Here is a 19,686-nt window from a genome sequence, read left to right on the forward strand (position 1 = left end):
TACCTTTACTATAAATTTTTAATTTGCCAGAACGAAATCAGTTCCACTATCTCAATCCAAGACCAAGGCAATTTCTTGCTTTGAATATCCGTATCTAAATTCTATGTAGAGCAGAAAGTTTTCTATGTACGCTTGATATAATAATAAAGGCTAAAAATGGATCCAACACAACTGGAATCCCAACAAAGCATGAGTGGTTTGGAAATATATGAAGAAAACGTTAGGGATTTTTCCCACTCACACGAAGCTGACTACTTCCAGAATAAGAGAAGTGAACAAAAATATTTTTGCACTTCAAGCAAACAAAAAGAAGAAACTATGCAAAAATAAGTAAAATGATGCAACAGCCTCCCTCAAAATAAATAAATAAATAAATATGGTGTTACTCTCTTCAGCACATCTGAGTTGATGAGCTTTAACAGTATCTGGATTTCTGGAACACGTGACTTCATTACATTACCAGTATGATTCCATAGACTTTTAAAATACATTTTAGGTACTTGTAAATAGAAGTGCATATACTTCTATGTAAGAACTTGTGAATTCTTAAATTTTCCAATTAGTCAGTCCATTCTTTAAAGTTTGTCCCACTAAAACTAGAGCTGTATACAAACTTTGTCCTTCTCAAAAGAAGGTATTCCAAAATTTAATTTGAAAAAAAAACCCTTAAGTTCTTTCAGATCTTAAATGAACCCTAAATTTGCTCATGTGGTAAAACTTCCAAATGCTGTTTACTTCAATACGCATTTTAAGCATTTTATGAATGCTGCTGATGTACCAAGGAACCTGTATATTGCCTTAAAAGGCAATTATCCACTAATATATGTATTTACTTTTCAACTACAGCTGTTATCTTTTTAAAACTTCACTATTTTTTTTAAACTAGACTAATTACTCTAAACAACCTGTCTGTAAAGATTTTTCAGAGTATTCAAGTCATCTTCACATTTTCCCTGTATAAACAAAATATACACATTGACAGAAAGGAAAAACACATACCCCAGTTCTGTCTCCAAAAGAATTCTAGTGTCTTCTGAGTTGCAAAATATTTTTTAACTGAGTAATGAACTCTCTGTATAAGCATTTTTGAAAATCCTGCGCGTTTCAGAAGATAGGCCATTGTTGGTGAATGCCCAAAGGGATCAACTGCCCAACCAGACTTCGGTTTTACTCCTGTTGACAAGGTAAAATGTTAAAGTGGACGAAAGAAAGATGTACCAATGTAGTTCAAATCAGACCATTAAATACAGAACATCAAAGAAAATAAAATAAAATACACAGCTGAGTACTAAGCCTCCTATAGAACACACCTTGAAATTAAATATCTAGAATTAAACAGATAATTACTTCTGAAAAAACTCAAATATCCTAGAGGCAAGCCTGTCTGTCTAACTGCATTAAAAAAAACCTGAGAGTAGTACCCTATATTGTGGCACTATTTTCATTTTGTCTTAAACAGCTTTACATGGAAACATAATTAAACTTCCTTCTCATTTAAGTCATTTCCAGATGTTACAATTGGAAAGAAATGTTGAAAGAAAATGAACTGATGAAAACAGATGAAAACATGATGTGACTTGTTTAATTTTCAGTCAGTGTAATTTAAATAATTTTAATCTACATTTGCTTTGGGACTTTTTTTCTTTCAAAACTGAATTAATTTACTAGGCTGGCAAACATCAGAATAATAGTGGTTACTATTGCCTTTTAATTTAATTTCATACTAGCAAATAAAGAAGTTGTATCCACCTCTTGTTTAAATAATTCTTCAGTGTGGCTCCTTTCAATACATTTTTTCTTTTTACCTTCTCATTAAAAAAAAAAAAAATCAAAAAACTAAAAACAAAAACAAAAACAGTGGTTTGCTGTCTACCAGGGGCCTGCATTTGAGACATCAAAAAGAACAGACCAGGTATGATAAAGCCAGGAAACTACTATTCCTTCCTGGTCTTTCAAGCTGGATCTCACAATGCTGTGAGGTGGGGGGGAGAGGGGGGTGCATGAAGACGATCAGAGGGCTGGAACATCTCGACTAAGCAGAAAGGTTGAGGAAGTTGGGACTGTTTCAGTGGGAAAAGAAAAGGCTCCAGGAAGATCTTGTTGTTAGGAGCTCAATAGGAGCTCCTATTAGGAGCTCTTGTTGAAAGGAGCTCAGAGGCAGGAGGGGGACCAACTTCTTTCACAAGTAAATAGAGATAAGACATGGGGCACAGATTCAAACTGAAAAAAAAAAAAAAAAAAAAAAAATGGAGTTTAAGGTTTGATGCTAGGAAGAAGTTCTTTGAATATGGCAAGGCATTGACACAGGCTGCCCAGAAAAGTTATGGATGCCACCAGCCCTGGAGGTGTCCAAGGCCAGGCATGATGCATTCCTGGGCAGTCTGATCATGTGGTTGAATATCATGCAGCGCTATAGGCTTGGGCATAGGCTCAGGCTTGGGGATAAGTGGTTGGATGACTGTGAAGAGGAAAGGAACCTGGTGATGTTGGTTGGTGCTCGGCTGAACATGAGCCAACAGTGTGCCCAGGTGGCCAAGAGGGCCAACGGCATCCTGGCCTGCATTAGAAATAGTGTGGCCAGCAGGAGCAGGGAGGAGATCATCCCCTGTACTCAGCACTGGTGAGGCCGCACCTCAAGTATTGTGTTCAGTTTTGGGCTCCTCACTACAAGAAAGACATTGAGGTCCTGGAATGTGTCCAGAGAATGGCGAAGAAACTGGTGAGGGGTCTGGAGCACAAGTCTTATGAGGAGCGGCTGAGGGAGCTGGGCTTGTTCAGTGTGGAGAAGAGGAGGCTCAGGGGAGACCTCATTGCACTCTACAACTTCCTGAAGGGAGGCTGTGATGTAAAAGGGTCTGGCCTCTTCTCCCAGGCTAATAGTAGGACCCGAGGAAACGGCCAGAAGTTGTACCAGAGGAGGTTTAGGTTGGACATTAGGAGAAACTTTTTATCTCAACGGGTGGTCAGGCACTGGAATGGCTGCCCAGGGAGGTGGTGGAGTCGCCGTCCCTGGCAGTGTTCAAGAGGCGCCTGGATGAGGAGCTGCAAGATATGGTTTAGTGCTTGTGGTACTAATAGGAATGGGAGGGTGGTTGGACTAGATGATCATGCAGGTCGTTTCCAACCTTGCGATTCTATGATTCTATGATTCTATCCTGCCCACAGCAAGGGGGGCTGGAACTAGATGATCTTTGAGGTCCCTTCCAAACCAAGCCATTCTATTAAGATAACAGTATAACAACTTTTCAAAATAATTTAATTAAATAGGATAATGTTAAACTACCATTAAAATCACTAAATAAATAATTCCCCTGTAGAAGAGGTTATCTCTTCTTATGGAAGTAAGCCAAAAATACCTTACTCCAATAATTCCTTAAAGTTCTGAAAGTTAATGTGTTGTCTTTATTCGTTTACTTTTTTTTTTAATGCAAACAATTTTAATATTAGAGTAAATTTAGGTTTTACAATTACTCTAAGATTATTTTTAATTATCTTACACAGAAGTCCAATTAATATACTCACTACAGAATAGACCCAAACACACAGAATAATAATTTTCAAAGAATGTGAAAACCTGTCATCATTTTCCAAAGTCCCACTTCCTAAGACCAGTAAAATACATCAGGATAGAACATAATTTAAGTACACTTCATCTAGAAAGTTTTTTTGTTTGTTTATCTGCAAACTGCAGTTACAAATATTAGAGTCAGTCTTGTGGTTTTCACTACAAAGATCTGATTTAATTTTTCTGGGAAGCAGAGCAAGCAGCGCCTCTTATTTTTTAGACATATTTTTTAGAAAGCTGCATTAGTGCAGTTAACTTTTAGTTCAGTGTACATACCCAAGTTCCGTTCTAGCCATTGATGTCCTTCTATCAGTTGGTCAATTAAAGTGAAGTAATGAGAAGAAGCTTCATCAGGCATTACCCATCCTCCTGTTACTATTTCAAACTGCCCATCTTTTATTAACCTGAAAATTATGTAAACTGTGATCAAAACCTTGCATCTAGAAATACACTTTTAAAATCCATTTCTGAATATCCAGTAGTTATTTATAAGGGACACAATGACAAAATCTGAATCATGCTACTTCCATCACTGGACTATACTGTTTTTAATCAAACAGTGAACAAATGAATATATGAACTGTATATTTCGTAATGTCTCTGTACAACAATAGTTACAGCTCTACTACAGCTTTTTTCTTTTCAAGTCAGGAAATAATTTCAAATATTTCATACATAAATCACAAAAATGAAATAGTGTACATGTCATGGTGCTAGAGGTTAATTGATGCCACAATTAAAGCGCTACTAATGTCTCCCATGCTTTGTTCTTTTTATTGTTTTAGAAAGCTTAAATAAACCTTCAAAGTTTATTATGTATATAAAGGCTCCAGAATAGCTCACTCATTAAACTGCATTCCTGAAACACAAGATGATCCAGTTTCCCTATAAAGATGTCAATAATAGAATGATGCTTCCAGCATCAGATTGTCTCTATAATTTAGTCTTACTATTGTATACTAGAGTGTAAGTGTTAAAATAATCTAGTACAGATAATACCAATAAAAGTATGGTAATTCATACAGCAAAAAGTTACCAGTGCAGTTTCCCTAACTGTTGCAGCAGTTTAAACTAATATCTAGTTTCCTTGAAGAAAGCACATAGTTCCTTAACATTTGCCTCTTACAGTGTTCCAATGTATTTCTTCAATCTCAAGAAAGAACTCATACATATATTCATGCATTAGAAAAATATTTTAAAAAATTATTTACATGTCATTTTCAAGATTTTCATGTTTGCATAAACTCTGCAGTTGAGAGGCTTTCGTAACCCTGAAGTATACTGCACCCTATGCATCCTTAAGGAGGAGTGTGAGCAGAAGAGCATCTCAGAGGTGAGCTATCGACAGTTGGATCTAGTCTTGAAGCAAAGCACATTAAAAACTGAACACGTTTTTCAAAACTCTTAACTAGATCCTTACTTATATTTATCAAGGAGCACATTTTCTCACTTCAGTGCCTATGCAAATCATTTACTTTTGTATTATATTTCAACTTGTGATTTTAAAAATAAATTAGAGGAGTAAGGTTGTACAACTTAAGTGTCACGTGTCTTAAAAACGTATTTAACAAGGAACAATGTCATTTCACAGCAATGTTGTAAGTATGTAACTGAAGGAAAAAATATATACATAAATCACTACCATGAAAGGACTTCATAAAGAAGTTAGGCTTACAACCACAATTTAATAACAATTTGAATGATACCTTCAAGATTGGACATGGAAACTTTTAGACAATTTTTCAGTAAGTCAGTAATGAAGCTCTATTTCCCAGAGAATCATATCATATTTCTCGTAACAGTTGTAATTTTTAACTGGGAAACAGTAAACAAAAAGTCAGTACTTGAGTAGTGCACTTGCTGTAGTAATTCTGCATCACAAGTGAAATATAAAGCTTACAATGTAGTCAATTACACATGAAGTATCAAAACATACAATATGGAATGTAAGAAGTACCAAAAGTGTTCAAACCTTTTAACAGCATCCCTTCTCTGGCTATCTATTCCATCCCACCATTTTGAAAAGTAAGAAATTTCGGACCAAATAAATTTCCTTCGGTTGTCTTCTTGCAGTTTAATAACCATGTTATTTAAGATATGCTGTGTCTGATCTCTGAAGTAATCATCAAAAGTCTTCAGCCAGCCTAAGTTTAAAAAAAAAAAAAAGTTAAACTTAAGTTACTTTCAAAAGTCTTAGTGATCTATCTTATTCCCACTCCCTGCAAAAACTTGAGCTGAATTTTACATGCTATCGCTAGTTTGTAGTGCTAAATTCTGAGGGCTTTTTGTTGGCTTCATGTTTTTTTTTTCTTGTTTTGTTTTTGGAGGGGAATTCTTTGTTTTTTACAAAGTTCACCTGTTTTGTTTTCTTGTATTAAACATGCAGATTATTAGGTATTCTACTTCCATCAGCTGAGAATATGCAAATTTTTAACTTGTGTATTTTTTAAAAAAGTAATTTAAGCAGAAATGAAGAAAGGAAAGAAAGATGTAGATATCTGCAAATTCATATCCCTTGATGATTTCCATTATGTTTCCTCATCTCTCTCAACAGAAGACTATATGTTAACTGGTGTCTTCCCAGCCTGTGACTTATTCCATCATACATATCCCCATAATTGTCCTTGAATTTCTTATTTATCTAAAAATCTTACATAGCAAAATTACTAGCAACACATTATACATGGACCTTAAAGAGAAAATGAATAGATTAATGGTATTGCACAGCCTCAGGTGTAAAGAAGTAAAATGGAAGCAACTAAGCAGCACAAAGCCCTGCTGCACAACTCCAGCATCATTTACCAGATGTCTATCAGCAATGACTGTTAAAATGTACCAATTCAGTGATGCATATCTAATTAACCATGCATTCAGGCTTCACACTGCATAGCCTTCCATGAAAGTCCTTACCTAATACCTTATATGAGAAAGTACATTCATCTTTCACTACAAAACTTGGAAGATTTGTCTTCTTTCCACAATTGCATGGGGAGAGGGGGGAGATGAAACTGCCTACTTAACACACGAGCAGAATACTCCTACTCTTCATAACAGTTCTTGTCATGAATGCATGTGCTGCCAAAAGAGACTTGGTAGCTGAGCTTCAGTAATACACAGTAAGTACAGAAGAAAACACAAGTGATACTGCAAACCATCCCTATGGCACCTACGTTTTAAGATTTTGTGGAAGTTTCCATGAGATGTGAAGACTTCATCCAGATAAATCTGACCCTAATGATTTCATGCTGATTATCAGTTTTCCCTTGGTTTTTGTTCTGTGAAGTCACTACTACATATGACAATGCCAACAATAAGCATTAAGCTGTTCTGGAATTAGTTAATACTGTTTCAAAACAGTTGGATAAATGCAAAAGATTTCAGTATAATTATAAACTCTATTTTTGTTACTACAACAATTCTAAATCAATATTCAGATTCTATTCTGCTTTATATTCATGATAAGATCTTAGGAAGAAAAACTTCAGTTTTCTACCTTGAAAAGAAAATTATAACACTCCTGAGGAAAAGAGCTAGTTCAACGTCTTTAAAATAAAACACCAACACAGAAACAAACAAACAGGATGCTTTGTATCTAGAAGAATCTCCACATCTACGTTTCTCCGTATAAACAACTTAAAGGAGAAGACTACATTTTGTTGAGAAAGTTAATTTGAAAGCTTTCAATCCAGATGTGAAATATACTTTTCCTCAAAGGTATCGAAAGCTTAACACAAAAAGCTGACAGTAAATTACAATTTCACAATGGCTGAAAAAAAAAAAAAAAAAAAAAAAAAAAAAAAAAAAAGCAGAGAACAAGCTGAGCTTATTTTAGTTTTATGCTGGTTTTAATCAAAATGCTGCCAAAGAATTTGGCAAAAAATCACAATCTATTTCAACCAGTAATTGGTTACAGAAGCTTTTACTCAAAGAATTGTGGCTATATGATAAATAATCTTTTCCAATTTAGCTTTTAACAAACCAAATAAATACTTTATTGATACTTGCATCAAATGAATTCCATGTAGCAGGCTACAAATTCACAACTTCTTACTAGGAGTTTCTTCTGCAAGGGATAATGTTCTCGCATTAGCACAGATCTCATGCAGAATGAGGTGAAACCATTCAGATCATTTTATGTTCTTCATATGCAGAAATACGTCATCATCATAAGCCATTTTAGCATGCTTTTGTTACTTGACTACTTTGCGGAAATAAAAGGGAGCATACACTGAGTTGGTTGTCTTAAACATCATAGGAAATCTCAATAATAAACCAACATAAAGAATAACAAGGACAAATAACAAAGCAAATGACATAAAATTACATTTTAATGTAGGAAAAAAAAATTGTTGGAGACTTGTTTTTAATATATTCTCAGCTAAGCTACAGAGGCAGAATTAGCACTCCGAATCTTGAGGAAGTCTTAGGAAAAATTTAAGTGCTCACACAATTAGTTGCAAGCCATCAGAACGTCACCTGACATGTCATTACTGTACATCTGGTAACCCAAACTTGATACATTCAGTTCTAAATAGATAGCTCTTAAGCCCCTTACTTACGGAGACTGTCCAACTTTGCATGGAGCTGTAAACATTCTACCTAAGTATCAAAAGTTGAAGAGAATAATAAATAAATTCTCTTGCAATTGCTACCTATATGCTACTATCACCTTAAATATTAATTCACGTCTCAGTCCCTAACATCACTTAAGATTTTAGTACAACTCCAGTTCATACTTTGCTTACACATAAGCTAAGTGTTTATTCCTAAGTTGAAAGGTTTACCAGTGTATTTGGATCACGTACACACAAAAAAATCAAATACTTTGGAAAGAGTGAAGCAGCTTAAAGCTACAATTGCCAAAATTAAACAGTTACATCAGCAGTCACAATTCTCAATTTAAACTCACAGTGTGATCTTCCTCAAAATAAAATTGTAAATAAGGAAAAAACATTGTCTTTAATTTTCTTATCTACTCTTGACTTCACAACTATTTAGGGCTTTGCCAGTTACTTTCCTTTTCTGCAAGTGTATGACATAGGAATAGAGGGTGTAGTGCTACATCTTGGATTGCCTCACTCGGATTTGTCCACTTAAGTGAAAAAAATTCAGCTTTCCTCACTTACCACAAATTACAATCTAGCTGTTTGGGGTTTTACTTCCTCTATCTCCACTTTTCCTAACATTCACACGTTTTTTCCTGGTTGACAGAACCCAAGAGTCATGCCCCATAGTCAACGCAACTGATGTTCAAAAAAATTCTAGAGCATTTCTCTATACTTCCCATCTCAGTTTCTCCCTGAAACTTTAGGACACGCAAGTACAGACACAGGTAAAGTTTCAAAACAGAAATTAGGACAGAAGTGGACAAACTAGCATAATGCAAAAAGTAACCATATATGTAAAAGCACTTTACCTGATCATGCTAAGAATCAGAGATCAACCTTGAAAATATAAAAGTGTATCTAGTGAATGGCTAGAATACTATCAGTTACTAGATAAATGCATTTTTGAAGGCAGTTTGCACTGCCAACTTAATTTACAGTAGATCAGATTAAATCACTTAGTCTAAAATTCACATTTCAGTACCTTCTGTAACTGAAAAAAGAAGTTTAAGTGATTTATCAATTTTACTGCACAATTAAGTAAAACCATTGAATTTCAGTTAGCACTGCATAGCTATCCAGAAAAGTAAAACAATAAAGTAGCGAAACTTCAATCCTGGGAACTTTAAGATGCACACCCAAATTAGTTTAAAAAATGTTGGTGATTTTTTTTTTTTTTTAAATTCATATAGTTCTGTTTAACACTAAATTAACCAGTTCCTGGAAGACAGAAAACTATTACAAAAAGCTGAAGGAGGGTGTCTAGATTCACATTATATCCACACTTAGGTAACATGGAAAGCTTAAAAAAGAAAAAGAATGAAAGACAAGATTGGCAGACACATAGCCGCAAGTTCAGTGCTTTCAAGAACTTTAAAATGGGGCATGTGCTTAACTAATCATACACAGGAACAGTCAGTAATAACACAAATACTAGAAATAAAAAATCCAAAAGCTTGCTGATCCAGTAATTAAAAACAAAAGTCCTTAAAGTCTATGCATCAATTGTTTTGTTCAGAGATCTCATATCATTCATGTCAAAACTAACTAAAGAAAGTAAACAAGTTTGTTGCTTTGCTATTAAAAAAAAATATTCGTGACAAAGACCTCAATGCTAATTTCACATAAAAAGTGCCTCTGCAATAACCACGAATAACTCCTTGGCTAAGAATGGGAACGGAAACTTGATGAAGTATGTTGTCTTTGAGGTAAAGTTAACTGAAAAAGCTAAAGCAGTCTTAAGATTAATTCTCATTTTTCTGTTTGGCATAGTATAAACCACAACATGACAGAAAGCTACCTGCAACATTTATGGTAATTCAAAACATAAGCAGAGCATGAACTTGACCCAAAGTTATTCTCCCTAGTAATACTGTTGAGGAGGAGAAATCCTTATACTAAAATGGTAAAAGAGTATTCTTATTTTCCAGTACCATTCTTCATCTTGTAAAAGATTTTTCTTCAATAAATTCCAAGAGTTATTCCATACTTGCTACACACTACTTTCATAATCATAACTAACAACTTATTTGATTACCAAAAGCAAAATCTGTCATGAAATATGAGGTACTTAAAAAAAGTATAGAGAGAATAATGTGTTTGGCTTACACAATGCAAGGCATATTTCTGCTGTGTGCATAACAAATCTGCTGCCCTTGTGCCTAAGATGGGAAGAAAAATTACACTGATCATTAATCAAAAGCATGCTCTCTGCAACAGTACTGTCAATTTTCAGTGGAACTGTCCTGACATAAAAATGAAAAGAAAACCTCTTTACCTAAAAGCTACCTACCATCCAACATGCAACCACAGAAATACTGAGAAACCAGTAATAAAAACTGAGTTTCCTGTAGTTCAGAACATCACAAAACAAATCAAATAAACACCTAGCTCTGCAAATTCTGTTTCTATTCCTAGACTTCATCCTCCTCCACAGAGAAATACTAAGTCTTCACCATTCAGTTTGTACTGTATGATCTTTTCATAATCCCCATAGACAGTTCCCTGTTTAACATTGTGGCTGTTTATTAATGTCTAAATGAACAGAAATTATTGTATTTTAAAGCTTCCTATTGAAGACAACATGAACACATTGATCAGTAAACTTTCCATTTCACAGTCTTACAATCTGAAACATATCCACACATATGTATTACAAAGTTCACAAGTCTCAATTCTATAATAACTAACTGAAAAAAACATCATCAAGATCATGGTCAATACAGCAATAAATGCTACAGGGGTTGGTCAGTTATCTTTGAAGTCTTTTGACTTCATGTTAGCAAGCTGCTCTGATCTTCACTGATTGCCAGTAGCTGAAACACAATTACATCCACAATTCATCCAAGGCATGAGAGGTACTCATTCTCATACCTATTTTCCCAATAGTTAATGCATATATTACTATTGAAGGAAGAATCACAGAGTTCTAACTTTGAAGGTCCTGGTTGTGTTCTCATGGGAGAAGGCAAGGCAAATTTATCAGAATCTAACAATACGAAGTCTTTCAGAGCATCAGACCAAGTGTCACTCCTAAAAACAGAGCTCAGAACTGAAAGCTACCTTTTCTTTCCTTAAGGATTCTGCTTCAGGGCAGTTTCTTTGCTTTTCAGCTGCAGACTTCAGAGATATAACTGGTTACGTGAAAAGCTAACGTACTCTCAGATAAGAAAATACAGTATAGGCTTCTAGTTACATCTTTACCAACCCATCCTATCTATTGGTAAATATTTTTCATGTTTACTTTTACAGTGTAGGTTCATCGTATCTTAAAGCTTTTTCACCTGAAGGCATTTTCCTTTAATTCTCTGGGGGAAAGGAATCGCGTAACCATTGTCTGATACATAAATACAAAATACAGGAGATTTTACATCACTGTTGTAGATAAATTTTCTCTATTTCAAGTGCTTATTAGTAAGCATTTTCATACTGAAGACAATTCCACTAAAGTGCTGTTACCAAAAGCCTGGAGATTTCCTGTGATAACACTCTATCTAAAGCAAACAATAATCAGCGTCTCACAATCACAGCTATAGTGATGGAAGGGACTACACATACCAGTACTGTATCTCAGTCTAACGCTATTTGATATCAGTAAAGAAATCTGACTGCGATTGAAAACATTTAGATTGTAAGCACAAGGAAATGATGATTTCTTGATTTCCTAAATACAGATTTTGTATTAAAGAAATGAGTCACTTAGATACTACTATTAAAGGTATTAGCCAAAACAAGACACCAGTAAGATGAAAGGTGAAAGTTATCTCCAGTGTCAGCCAAGATATTGAACAGGTCCTCAGGGATGCCCTATGTAGGAAAAAAAAAAAAATCACAAAAGAAAAAAGAGACAGGTCTCGTAACTTCACAGAATTACTCAAACGTTATTATATAAGAGGCAACCATACAGAGGACTTCTTTCAGAGCTGGTAGAACAAGTTCCTTACAGATTTAACGACTGACTTCCTCCAAAATAAACAACTGACTGCTGGTAAAAATCCATTTCAGAAGCAAAATTCATTATGATCAACGCCTCTGTGTTTGGATGTAGGCCAGAGCACTGCTGGAGAAGGCAGGGCAGAATCAGATAAAACTTCATTAAATTGAACTTGTAGGCACACCAAAAGACATCACCATTCAGATGTAAAATTAAAGAAATGACAGACATACTGCAAGCATAATTTCAGGATAAGAAAGTTTTGTAAATGACAACACAAGAAATTAATCAAGGAAAGGGGCTGGCAGGACCAACTCTGGCAAAGTCTGTCCCAGAATTTTAGTAATACTGGCAACTCAAAAATGTTTTTGCTTCTCTCTCGTTTGTTTTCTTTCTCCACAGACAACAAACAATCCAAACATGACAGAGAAAAACGCAGAATTCATGCGTTGAAATAAAACTACGTACTCAGACAAAGAAAAGGAAAAGGAAAATAATTGTGACTATGTATATATGTATACACACACATATATATAAACATATATAACAAATGATGCACAAGCAATTCTAACCATCCCCCAAACCATGCCCAACTAGCCTTCTGAGCAGTGAAAAAGAGCAAGATGCAGTCCCACCTCCTTCAAAACTCCTGCTTTATGTCATATGGTATGGAATATCCCTTTAAGTCAGCTGCTCTAATTCTGTTCCCTCACCACTTCTTGAGCCCTTCACTGCAAATAGCCTTGGCTTTGTACAGCACTGCTTAGCTACAAACACCTACGTGTAACCAACAGTTTTTTTCTCCTAGAACCAAAAAAATAGCAGCATCTCAGATAACTCTGAACAAAAAAATTCCATCCCAGCTGAAACTGAGACTGACACCCAGTGTCAGTGCTCATCAGGCAACAAAAAGTTGTTGGCTGTGAAAGTCTACTGCAGTTGCTTGCCTGGTTAAAAGAGGCAGGACAGATTCTCCAATGCCACCAGCTCCAGTGCAGATACACTGTACAGTGGAATGTGGGATCACACTGTGACAAACTGTGAAGACCCTAGGGCAGGGATAGCACCACTCACAGCTTTGAGGAGTGCCTAACCCGGCTAAGAAGGTGTGGGAGGGGCCAGGAGCAGCAGCATAACACACCCACAGGTATAAAGGCAGTCCTAGCAACCAGGAGCACAGTGACACTGCGCCACAGGCACAGCACAACAGTAGAGTCTGGTGCACCCTTTTGCTCAACGCTTTGCCCAGGCAAGCCACCAGACAGCCCGCTATCTCAATTCTGAGAGCAGCAGGGTACAACACACTATTGAAGCAAACATGGTGACCACCTGCCACCACAGTCAGTGTGAGGAGGAAACCCAGACAGAGGGGCCACTACACTAGGTGAACACATGCGCCCAGACAGATCTTCTGCAGCGTAACAGAGCTGCCCACATCCTTGATGGTGAAGAACTCCAAAATGCCAAAGTCCTGCAAAGGCCTGATGGGGATGTCATGAGTGCAAGTGTTCCCCATTTGATTGGGCTTTTTCAGCAGGCGTGGGATGTGAAAACAAGAAATAATTCTTTAGATAGATCAGTCATATGAGGCAAGGCAAAGGAGAGTGTACCCTCTGATAAATGAGAGGGGAGAACTGGCTTCAGCCGACATGTAGAAGTTCTGTTCTTCAGCAAGTTCTTTGCCACAATCTGCATTGTGATCACGCTTCTCACACCTCTCACATCACTCAACCTCTAGGCAGGAGCCACGGAGGCAAAATTCCTCAGTGTAAGACTAGAGGAAGTCTAAGTCCACCTCATGAGGCTAGATGTGTACAAACTAACAACATGCATCCCAGGTTCCTGGAGTAGCTGGCTGACGTGGTTGCCAAGCCACTCTCCATCACATTCGAAAAGCCACGACTGTCAAATGAAGTCCTTGGTACTGGAAAAAGAGGAGCATCGCTCCCATTTTTAAGAAAAGGAGAAAGGAAGACCTGGGATAATATAAGCCAATGATTCTTATTATGAGCAGATCCCCCTGGACACTATATTAACTCACATGTGAGACAAAGAGCTCATCCAAGACAGCCAAACTTAGCTTCACTAAAGGGGAGCTCATGCCTGATCGATCTGGTGGCCTTCTATGATAGAGCAACAGCCCTGGTAGACAAAGGAAAAGCAATGGATGTCACCTACCTAGGCTTTCACAAGACCTTTGACATGGATCTGCAACTTCTCTTTAAGTTAGGGAGATACAGATTCAAAGGCTGGACTATGTAGCTGTGATCAACAGCTGCAAGTCCAAGTGGAGGCCAGTGATAACCATCCCTCAAGGGTTGGTACTGGGACAGCTAACTCCTTAACATCTTTAGCATTAATGACACAGACAGTGGTCTGCCAAGTAGTGCAGCTGATATAACAGAAAGAAGGGAAGTTATCCAAAGGTACCTGGACAAGCCTGAGCAGTGGCCCACGAGGACCTCATAAGGTTCAGCAAAGTCAAGTGCAAGCAGTTGTGCTTGAGTTATGGTAATCCCAGATGTGTGTACAGACTGGGAGAAGAACTCACTGATAACAGACCTACGGAGAAGGACTTGCAGGTCCTGGTAGCCAAAAGGCTGGACACGAATCACCAGCAAACACTTGAAGCCCAAAAGGCCAACAGGATCCTGGGGTGCACCTGTTCTGCCCTAATGATGCTCCATCTGGAGTATTCCAAGCCTTTCCACAGCAGGGGAGCTGGAACTAGATGATCTTTAAGGCTTTTTCTAACCCAAGCCTTTCCATAACTCTATTATCAGTAGATATAAAGATTAAGGAAAAGAATGAAGGTCAGAAAGTTGAAGGTTAGGTCCAAAGAGACCTTCCAGAATAACAATAAATTGTTCAGTTCTGAATGAACTGAATGCTTCTGAATGAAGCATCAGTTAAACAGGCCAGGCAGTAGAATGAAATCATACCAACCTGATCTTACATAGAACACTGTTACAGATGGAGTGTCTAGACAACAGGTTAAAACAATAAAAATAAAGACAACGAGATTACTAAAACCTGCAGAAAAAGAACCAAGGGTTATGTTCTAAAAAAATTTACACAAGGAAAAACCCTGACCTTGTCAAAAACTGCTCTGTTATGGAACTCGTATGGAGAGTACACAGAGCAGTGTACTTCAAAATAGGAAAAGGAAAGAATCTAGCATTTTAGCATTTATATCTAGTTAGTTATAAAACAGCATACTTAGCATTAGAACAGGAAAGCATCTATCTCCTGCTTAAGTCTGGAAAAGTCCATCAGAACAAGTGATCTGGAAGATAATTTTCAGTGACAAAAAAGATTCTTCTCCTGACCTATGGAAAAAGGTCAAGCAAAACACTGACTCAAAATGCAGGCTCTTAGCCTTCACTGTCATATACTGCACTTGAAGAGAAATTAGTATAACTGAGCCTTTATCAAACCTCATGATGTAAATGGACACCTAAGAAGTTTTAAGCAAAGCCCTTTTAAGCTTTTACCTGTAACCCCCAACCATCAAGCTCCTTGTGCAGAGGTTATTTTTCAATCTAGCTAAAATCATCTGAGGATAGAGGTGACACTCAGCAGCTAACCTCTAATGGGATCCCATTGTACTGCCTCCAGTTAGAATATGATGTTATTAGCATCATTAGAAAGAAGGGAGAAAGGTAAATTCCACAGCCCATTTTATAAAGGATTGAGAGACTTAGAAAGCGCTGCACATTCTTATAGCACAACTTCACATTCATTAGACAACTGCACAGTGTAGCTTCTGTTGGAAAAGTTTTCAGGAGCACAACTAGAGAGGAAACACATTGACACAGCTTTAAAGACAGTTCAACTAAAACATGGATCAGAGTTTGTATTGTGACTTCCTCTGAGTAACTTTACAGTACGCTATTTTAGCTGTTATAACTGGATAACCGTCTCTCCAGATTATAGCTTTCATTTTGTTTTATTCCTGAGCATCTAGTGTATTCAAAGTCACTTACATTCAAATTACCTGTCTTACTTCAGTCAGATTTTACTTTAAATTCAGACTTCATATTATCCCAGTATAGTTTTCCTAGGCTAAGGAACAGAGACAGTTGAATAGGGGAAGTTTTAATGGCAAGTTTGAGGTTTTTGACTGTGCAACATCTTCCAGAAAGTACATTCCTTTAGCAGTGGCTGAGGATTTAATATCCAAGTTACACTAAGAAATCAAAATAAAAACGATATTTGATGCACCAATGAATAAACTGTGTTTATCAGCAACATAAACACAGAAAATCACCATTACCTTCTAATAACAGCACTCAAGTTCTAACCCCAGTTAATGTATGCAAATAACGTCTCTTGTAACAAGCTGTCCCTTGAAGTCAACAGCATTAATATTATATTTCTGTTTGACTGTTTTGCTAAACAGTCAAGTAATAATGTAGCGTGCCTCAAAAACACTCAGATTATAACAGAAATGATAGTATGCATCTTACTTAATTCAAAAGCCCCTACGTGCCAAAACAGAAAGTACTACCTGGGTCATTATGCGAGTGAGGCACAACAAAAACTTGAAGTGGTTCATTGTCCCATTCATTTTCATTGTAGGTAATATCAAATCCTTGTTTCCAAACTCCACCATCTGGATTATCGAAAGGAAGAATGTCATAGACATCCAACATCTAAAAAGGGATAAATATAAAACAGAAATTCATTAAAAAAAAAATTCTATTAAACCGAAGCTGTTTTCTTTAAAAACCAGCAGTAATACTGGGTCAGCCTGTTTATTACAAAGGGAGAGATTAATTATAAGATGAAGCTCCTTACACACATCCAAAATTTGCTTCGTATTTTTGAATTATGTAAGCAGTTTTAGATAAAGATATCATTTAACATTTTTCCCCCCAAAAAATCAAACAAAAACTACCTTTTAAATTCATCTTTAAAATCTAAATAGAATTAGATGCATTTTTGCAATAAGTATGCAAGCAAACAAGCAAACAAAAAAAACCCTGCAAAACTAGCTAGCTTAAAGTCTTCCTCAACTTGAAAGCAATTCACAATGTATCTGTAACAACAGGTTTCATTCCATGAAGTTCTTTCCAGACCTGTACACTTAGGTGATAACTCAAGACAAAAAAAATACTTTCAGAAGGTAAGGATTGTAACAATTTCAGTTTAATTTCACAGCAAGTATAGCGGAGCAAACTATGGGTATGTTAATTTGAATTGCATAATATTAGGCTCAAAACATGAACAATATAGAACTTCAAGTTGCCATCTTATACCAGCCCAAAAAGAACAAGACACCTATTTTAAATTATGCTACAACAGTGTTGACAGAAATTATAAGTGCATAAAAAGTTGTGGTTTTTTTCTGTTGTGGTTTTCCTCAGCATACAGATTTCATGATATTTACAATTGTGCGAGAAGATGAGAAATGAACCAGCACGGAAGATAAAAATTACATTTTCCTATTCAAGGAAGAACTTCAATCTCAGAACAAAACTGCAAAACTGTGCAAAGGAAGATATAGACCTGTTGTCCAGAGAAAGGCCACAAAAATGATCCACAGAATGGAACATCTCTCCTACAAGGACAGACTGAGAGAGCTGGGGGTGGTCAGCCTGGAGAAGAAAAGGCTCCAAGGTGACCTGATAGTGACCTTTCAGTATCTAGAGGGGAGCTACAAGAAAGAAGGGGACAGAGTCTTTAGCAGGGTCTGTGGTGTCAGAACAGGAAATGGTTTCAAGCTCAAAGAAGGCAGATTTAGAAGGAAAAATTGTTTTGCAGTGAAGATGGTGTGGCACTGGAACAGGCTGCCCATTGATGTGGTTGGTGCCCCATCCCTGGAGACTTTCAAGGTGAGGCTGGATATAGCCCTGGGCAACCTGATCTAGCTGTGGTGTCCCTGATCATTGAAAGGGAATTGGACTACATGGCTTTCAGAGGTACCTTCCAACTCTTAAGGATTCTATGATTCTAAGATCATTAAGACTGCAATTATTCTAGCATATTTTTAATGTGGCCTTGGTACTTGAAGGTGTTGTGCAAAAACGTTCATACAAAAAATTTCCTGCCTTGAAGACAGGTTATGTTCATACCTGGCACTGACGCAGGGTTTACAAATACAGAAGACAAACAGAAGTTTCCTTCAAGCAGAGCAGATCTCTTTAAAGAAGGTGGAAGCGAAGGACTGAGAGGAAAAGTATTTCAGCTGGCAGGAGGATGGATGAAGAGTAAGTGGAAGACGTGAGGAAGTTAGTAAAGCAGAAACTATTTTGGGATAAAAGAAATGGAAATGTGAGATTCAATGAGAACTAGAAATATATGCAGTAGCATCAGACCTTTGTAATGCCAGAGAAAGATAATACAGGTAAAAATGTTATCCTAACAAGAGTAAGGTAAAGTTTCTCAGGTAAAGTTCCAACACAGTAAGGCATTTTGATTTAGTATCCACCTAGAAACACAAGATCCTGCGTGAAGTCATCTCAGGCCTTTCACTGGAAGCTGTTTTTTCCTACATTATACAGAGTTTGTGATTGCCAATGTAAACACACTGCTCAATCACACATCATAATGCTGCACTTACAGCAGCTAAAAGTAAGAGTTATTCCAAGATGAATCACAATGAAAGAATTTCCAGTTTCTAAAAGCTTTAGAGATTGGGGATTTGAACCACAAGTATGTATAAACTGCCAAAAAAATCCTCATTACACCAGATATTTTTACCTGACTACACCATAAGACAACAATAAAGCAGTAACTATAAGAAAGTCAAAATCTTGACAGTTAACACAGCAGCTCTGTTATTAAGCAGTTTCTTCTATATGCCAGTGTTGAAAACAGTGACTAGCTACCCCAAGCCAACCTTCAGCCAGCTCCTTTAAATTCCAAAATTGCTGCTTCAGCTTCCATCAAACTACGTTTTTTGTTTTTGCCTTTGGTTTTCAGAACATAGGCTTTTTAGAAATCTGTATTCAGCATTCTCAAAACAGATTAGATTCATCTATTTCTTATCTGTTTATTTGCACAGTTGGAGCACATAACTGATCCAACACCCAAACTTCTTTCCCCTTTCATTTTATTCAGTATCTGGCAAACACATGCATTTTAGAAGTTATATTCTAATATACTCAAGTCAGTCAAGAATTAAAAAGAGGAAAAAAAGCAATTTTTAACTACTTTTTGGTTTACTTACAAATCAAGCCAGAGGCTTAGTTGGGCCCAAAACAAATGTCAGTTGTGTGAAATTTACTCACCAAGAAATAGACAAAATTGAAAACAGCAGTCAAGAAAGAGTTTTATTCTTTTAGTAGACTTCTACACCTGATCCAACAACTCACGTTAAACAACTGCTTTTTGTGACTGAGCTAAGAAGAAAAATTAACAGCAAAAAACACAGCATTTGGAACTGTCAGCTTTCATGTGCTTTCAGAAAAAAAAAAAAAAAAAAAAAAAAAAAAGCCACTGAATTTTACCTCTGCCTGAGAGAACAATCTAAGAGAAAGGCATACATTCAGGAAAATACAATTTAAATACATACAGTACAAACTGTTTTCAGGACTAAGATTGTGCATGCACATAAACACAGTGTGGAATATAAGCCA

At 36.6% G+C, this 19,686-nt stretch overlaps 1 protein-coding gene across 1 annotated transcript in view; it reads right to left on the reverse strand.

The window, feature by feature from the left end:
* Positions 1–19,686, reverse strand: part of MAN2A1 (mannosidase alpha class 2A member 1) — a 111,277-nt gene that overhangs the window by 74,780 nt on the left and 16,811 nt on the right. The window contains exons 3-6 of the mRNA XM_042864935.1: positions 16,614–16,758; positions 5,538–5,709; positions 3,842–3,969; positions 1,000–1,173 (exon numbers count right to left, since the gene is read on the reverse strand). Coding sequence (XP_042720869.1) covers positions 1,000–1,173; positions 3,842–3,969; positions 5,538–5,709; positions 16,614–16,758 — 619 coding nt within the window. The remainder of the gene's footprint in view (positions 1–999; positions 1,174–3,841; positions 3,970–5,537; positions 5,710–16,613; positions 16,759–19,686) is intronic.

The sequence above is a fragment of the Lagopus leucura genome, unplaced genomic scaffold (assembly GCF_019238085.1).
Source record: "Lagopus leucura isolate 7727_CA_CO unplaced genomic scaffold, USGS_WTPT01 Super-Scaffold_774, whole genome shotgun sequence".
Taxonomy (NCBI): domain Eukaryota; kingdom Metazoa; phylum Chordata; class Aves; order Galliformes; family Phasianidae; genus Lagopus; species Lagopus leucura.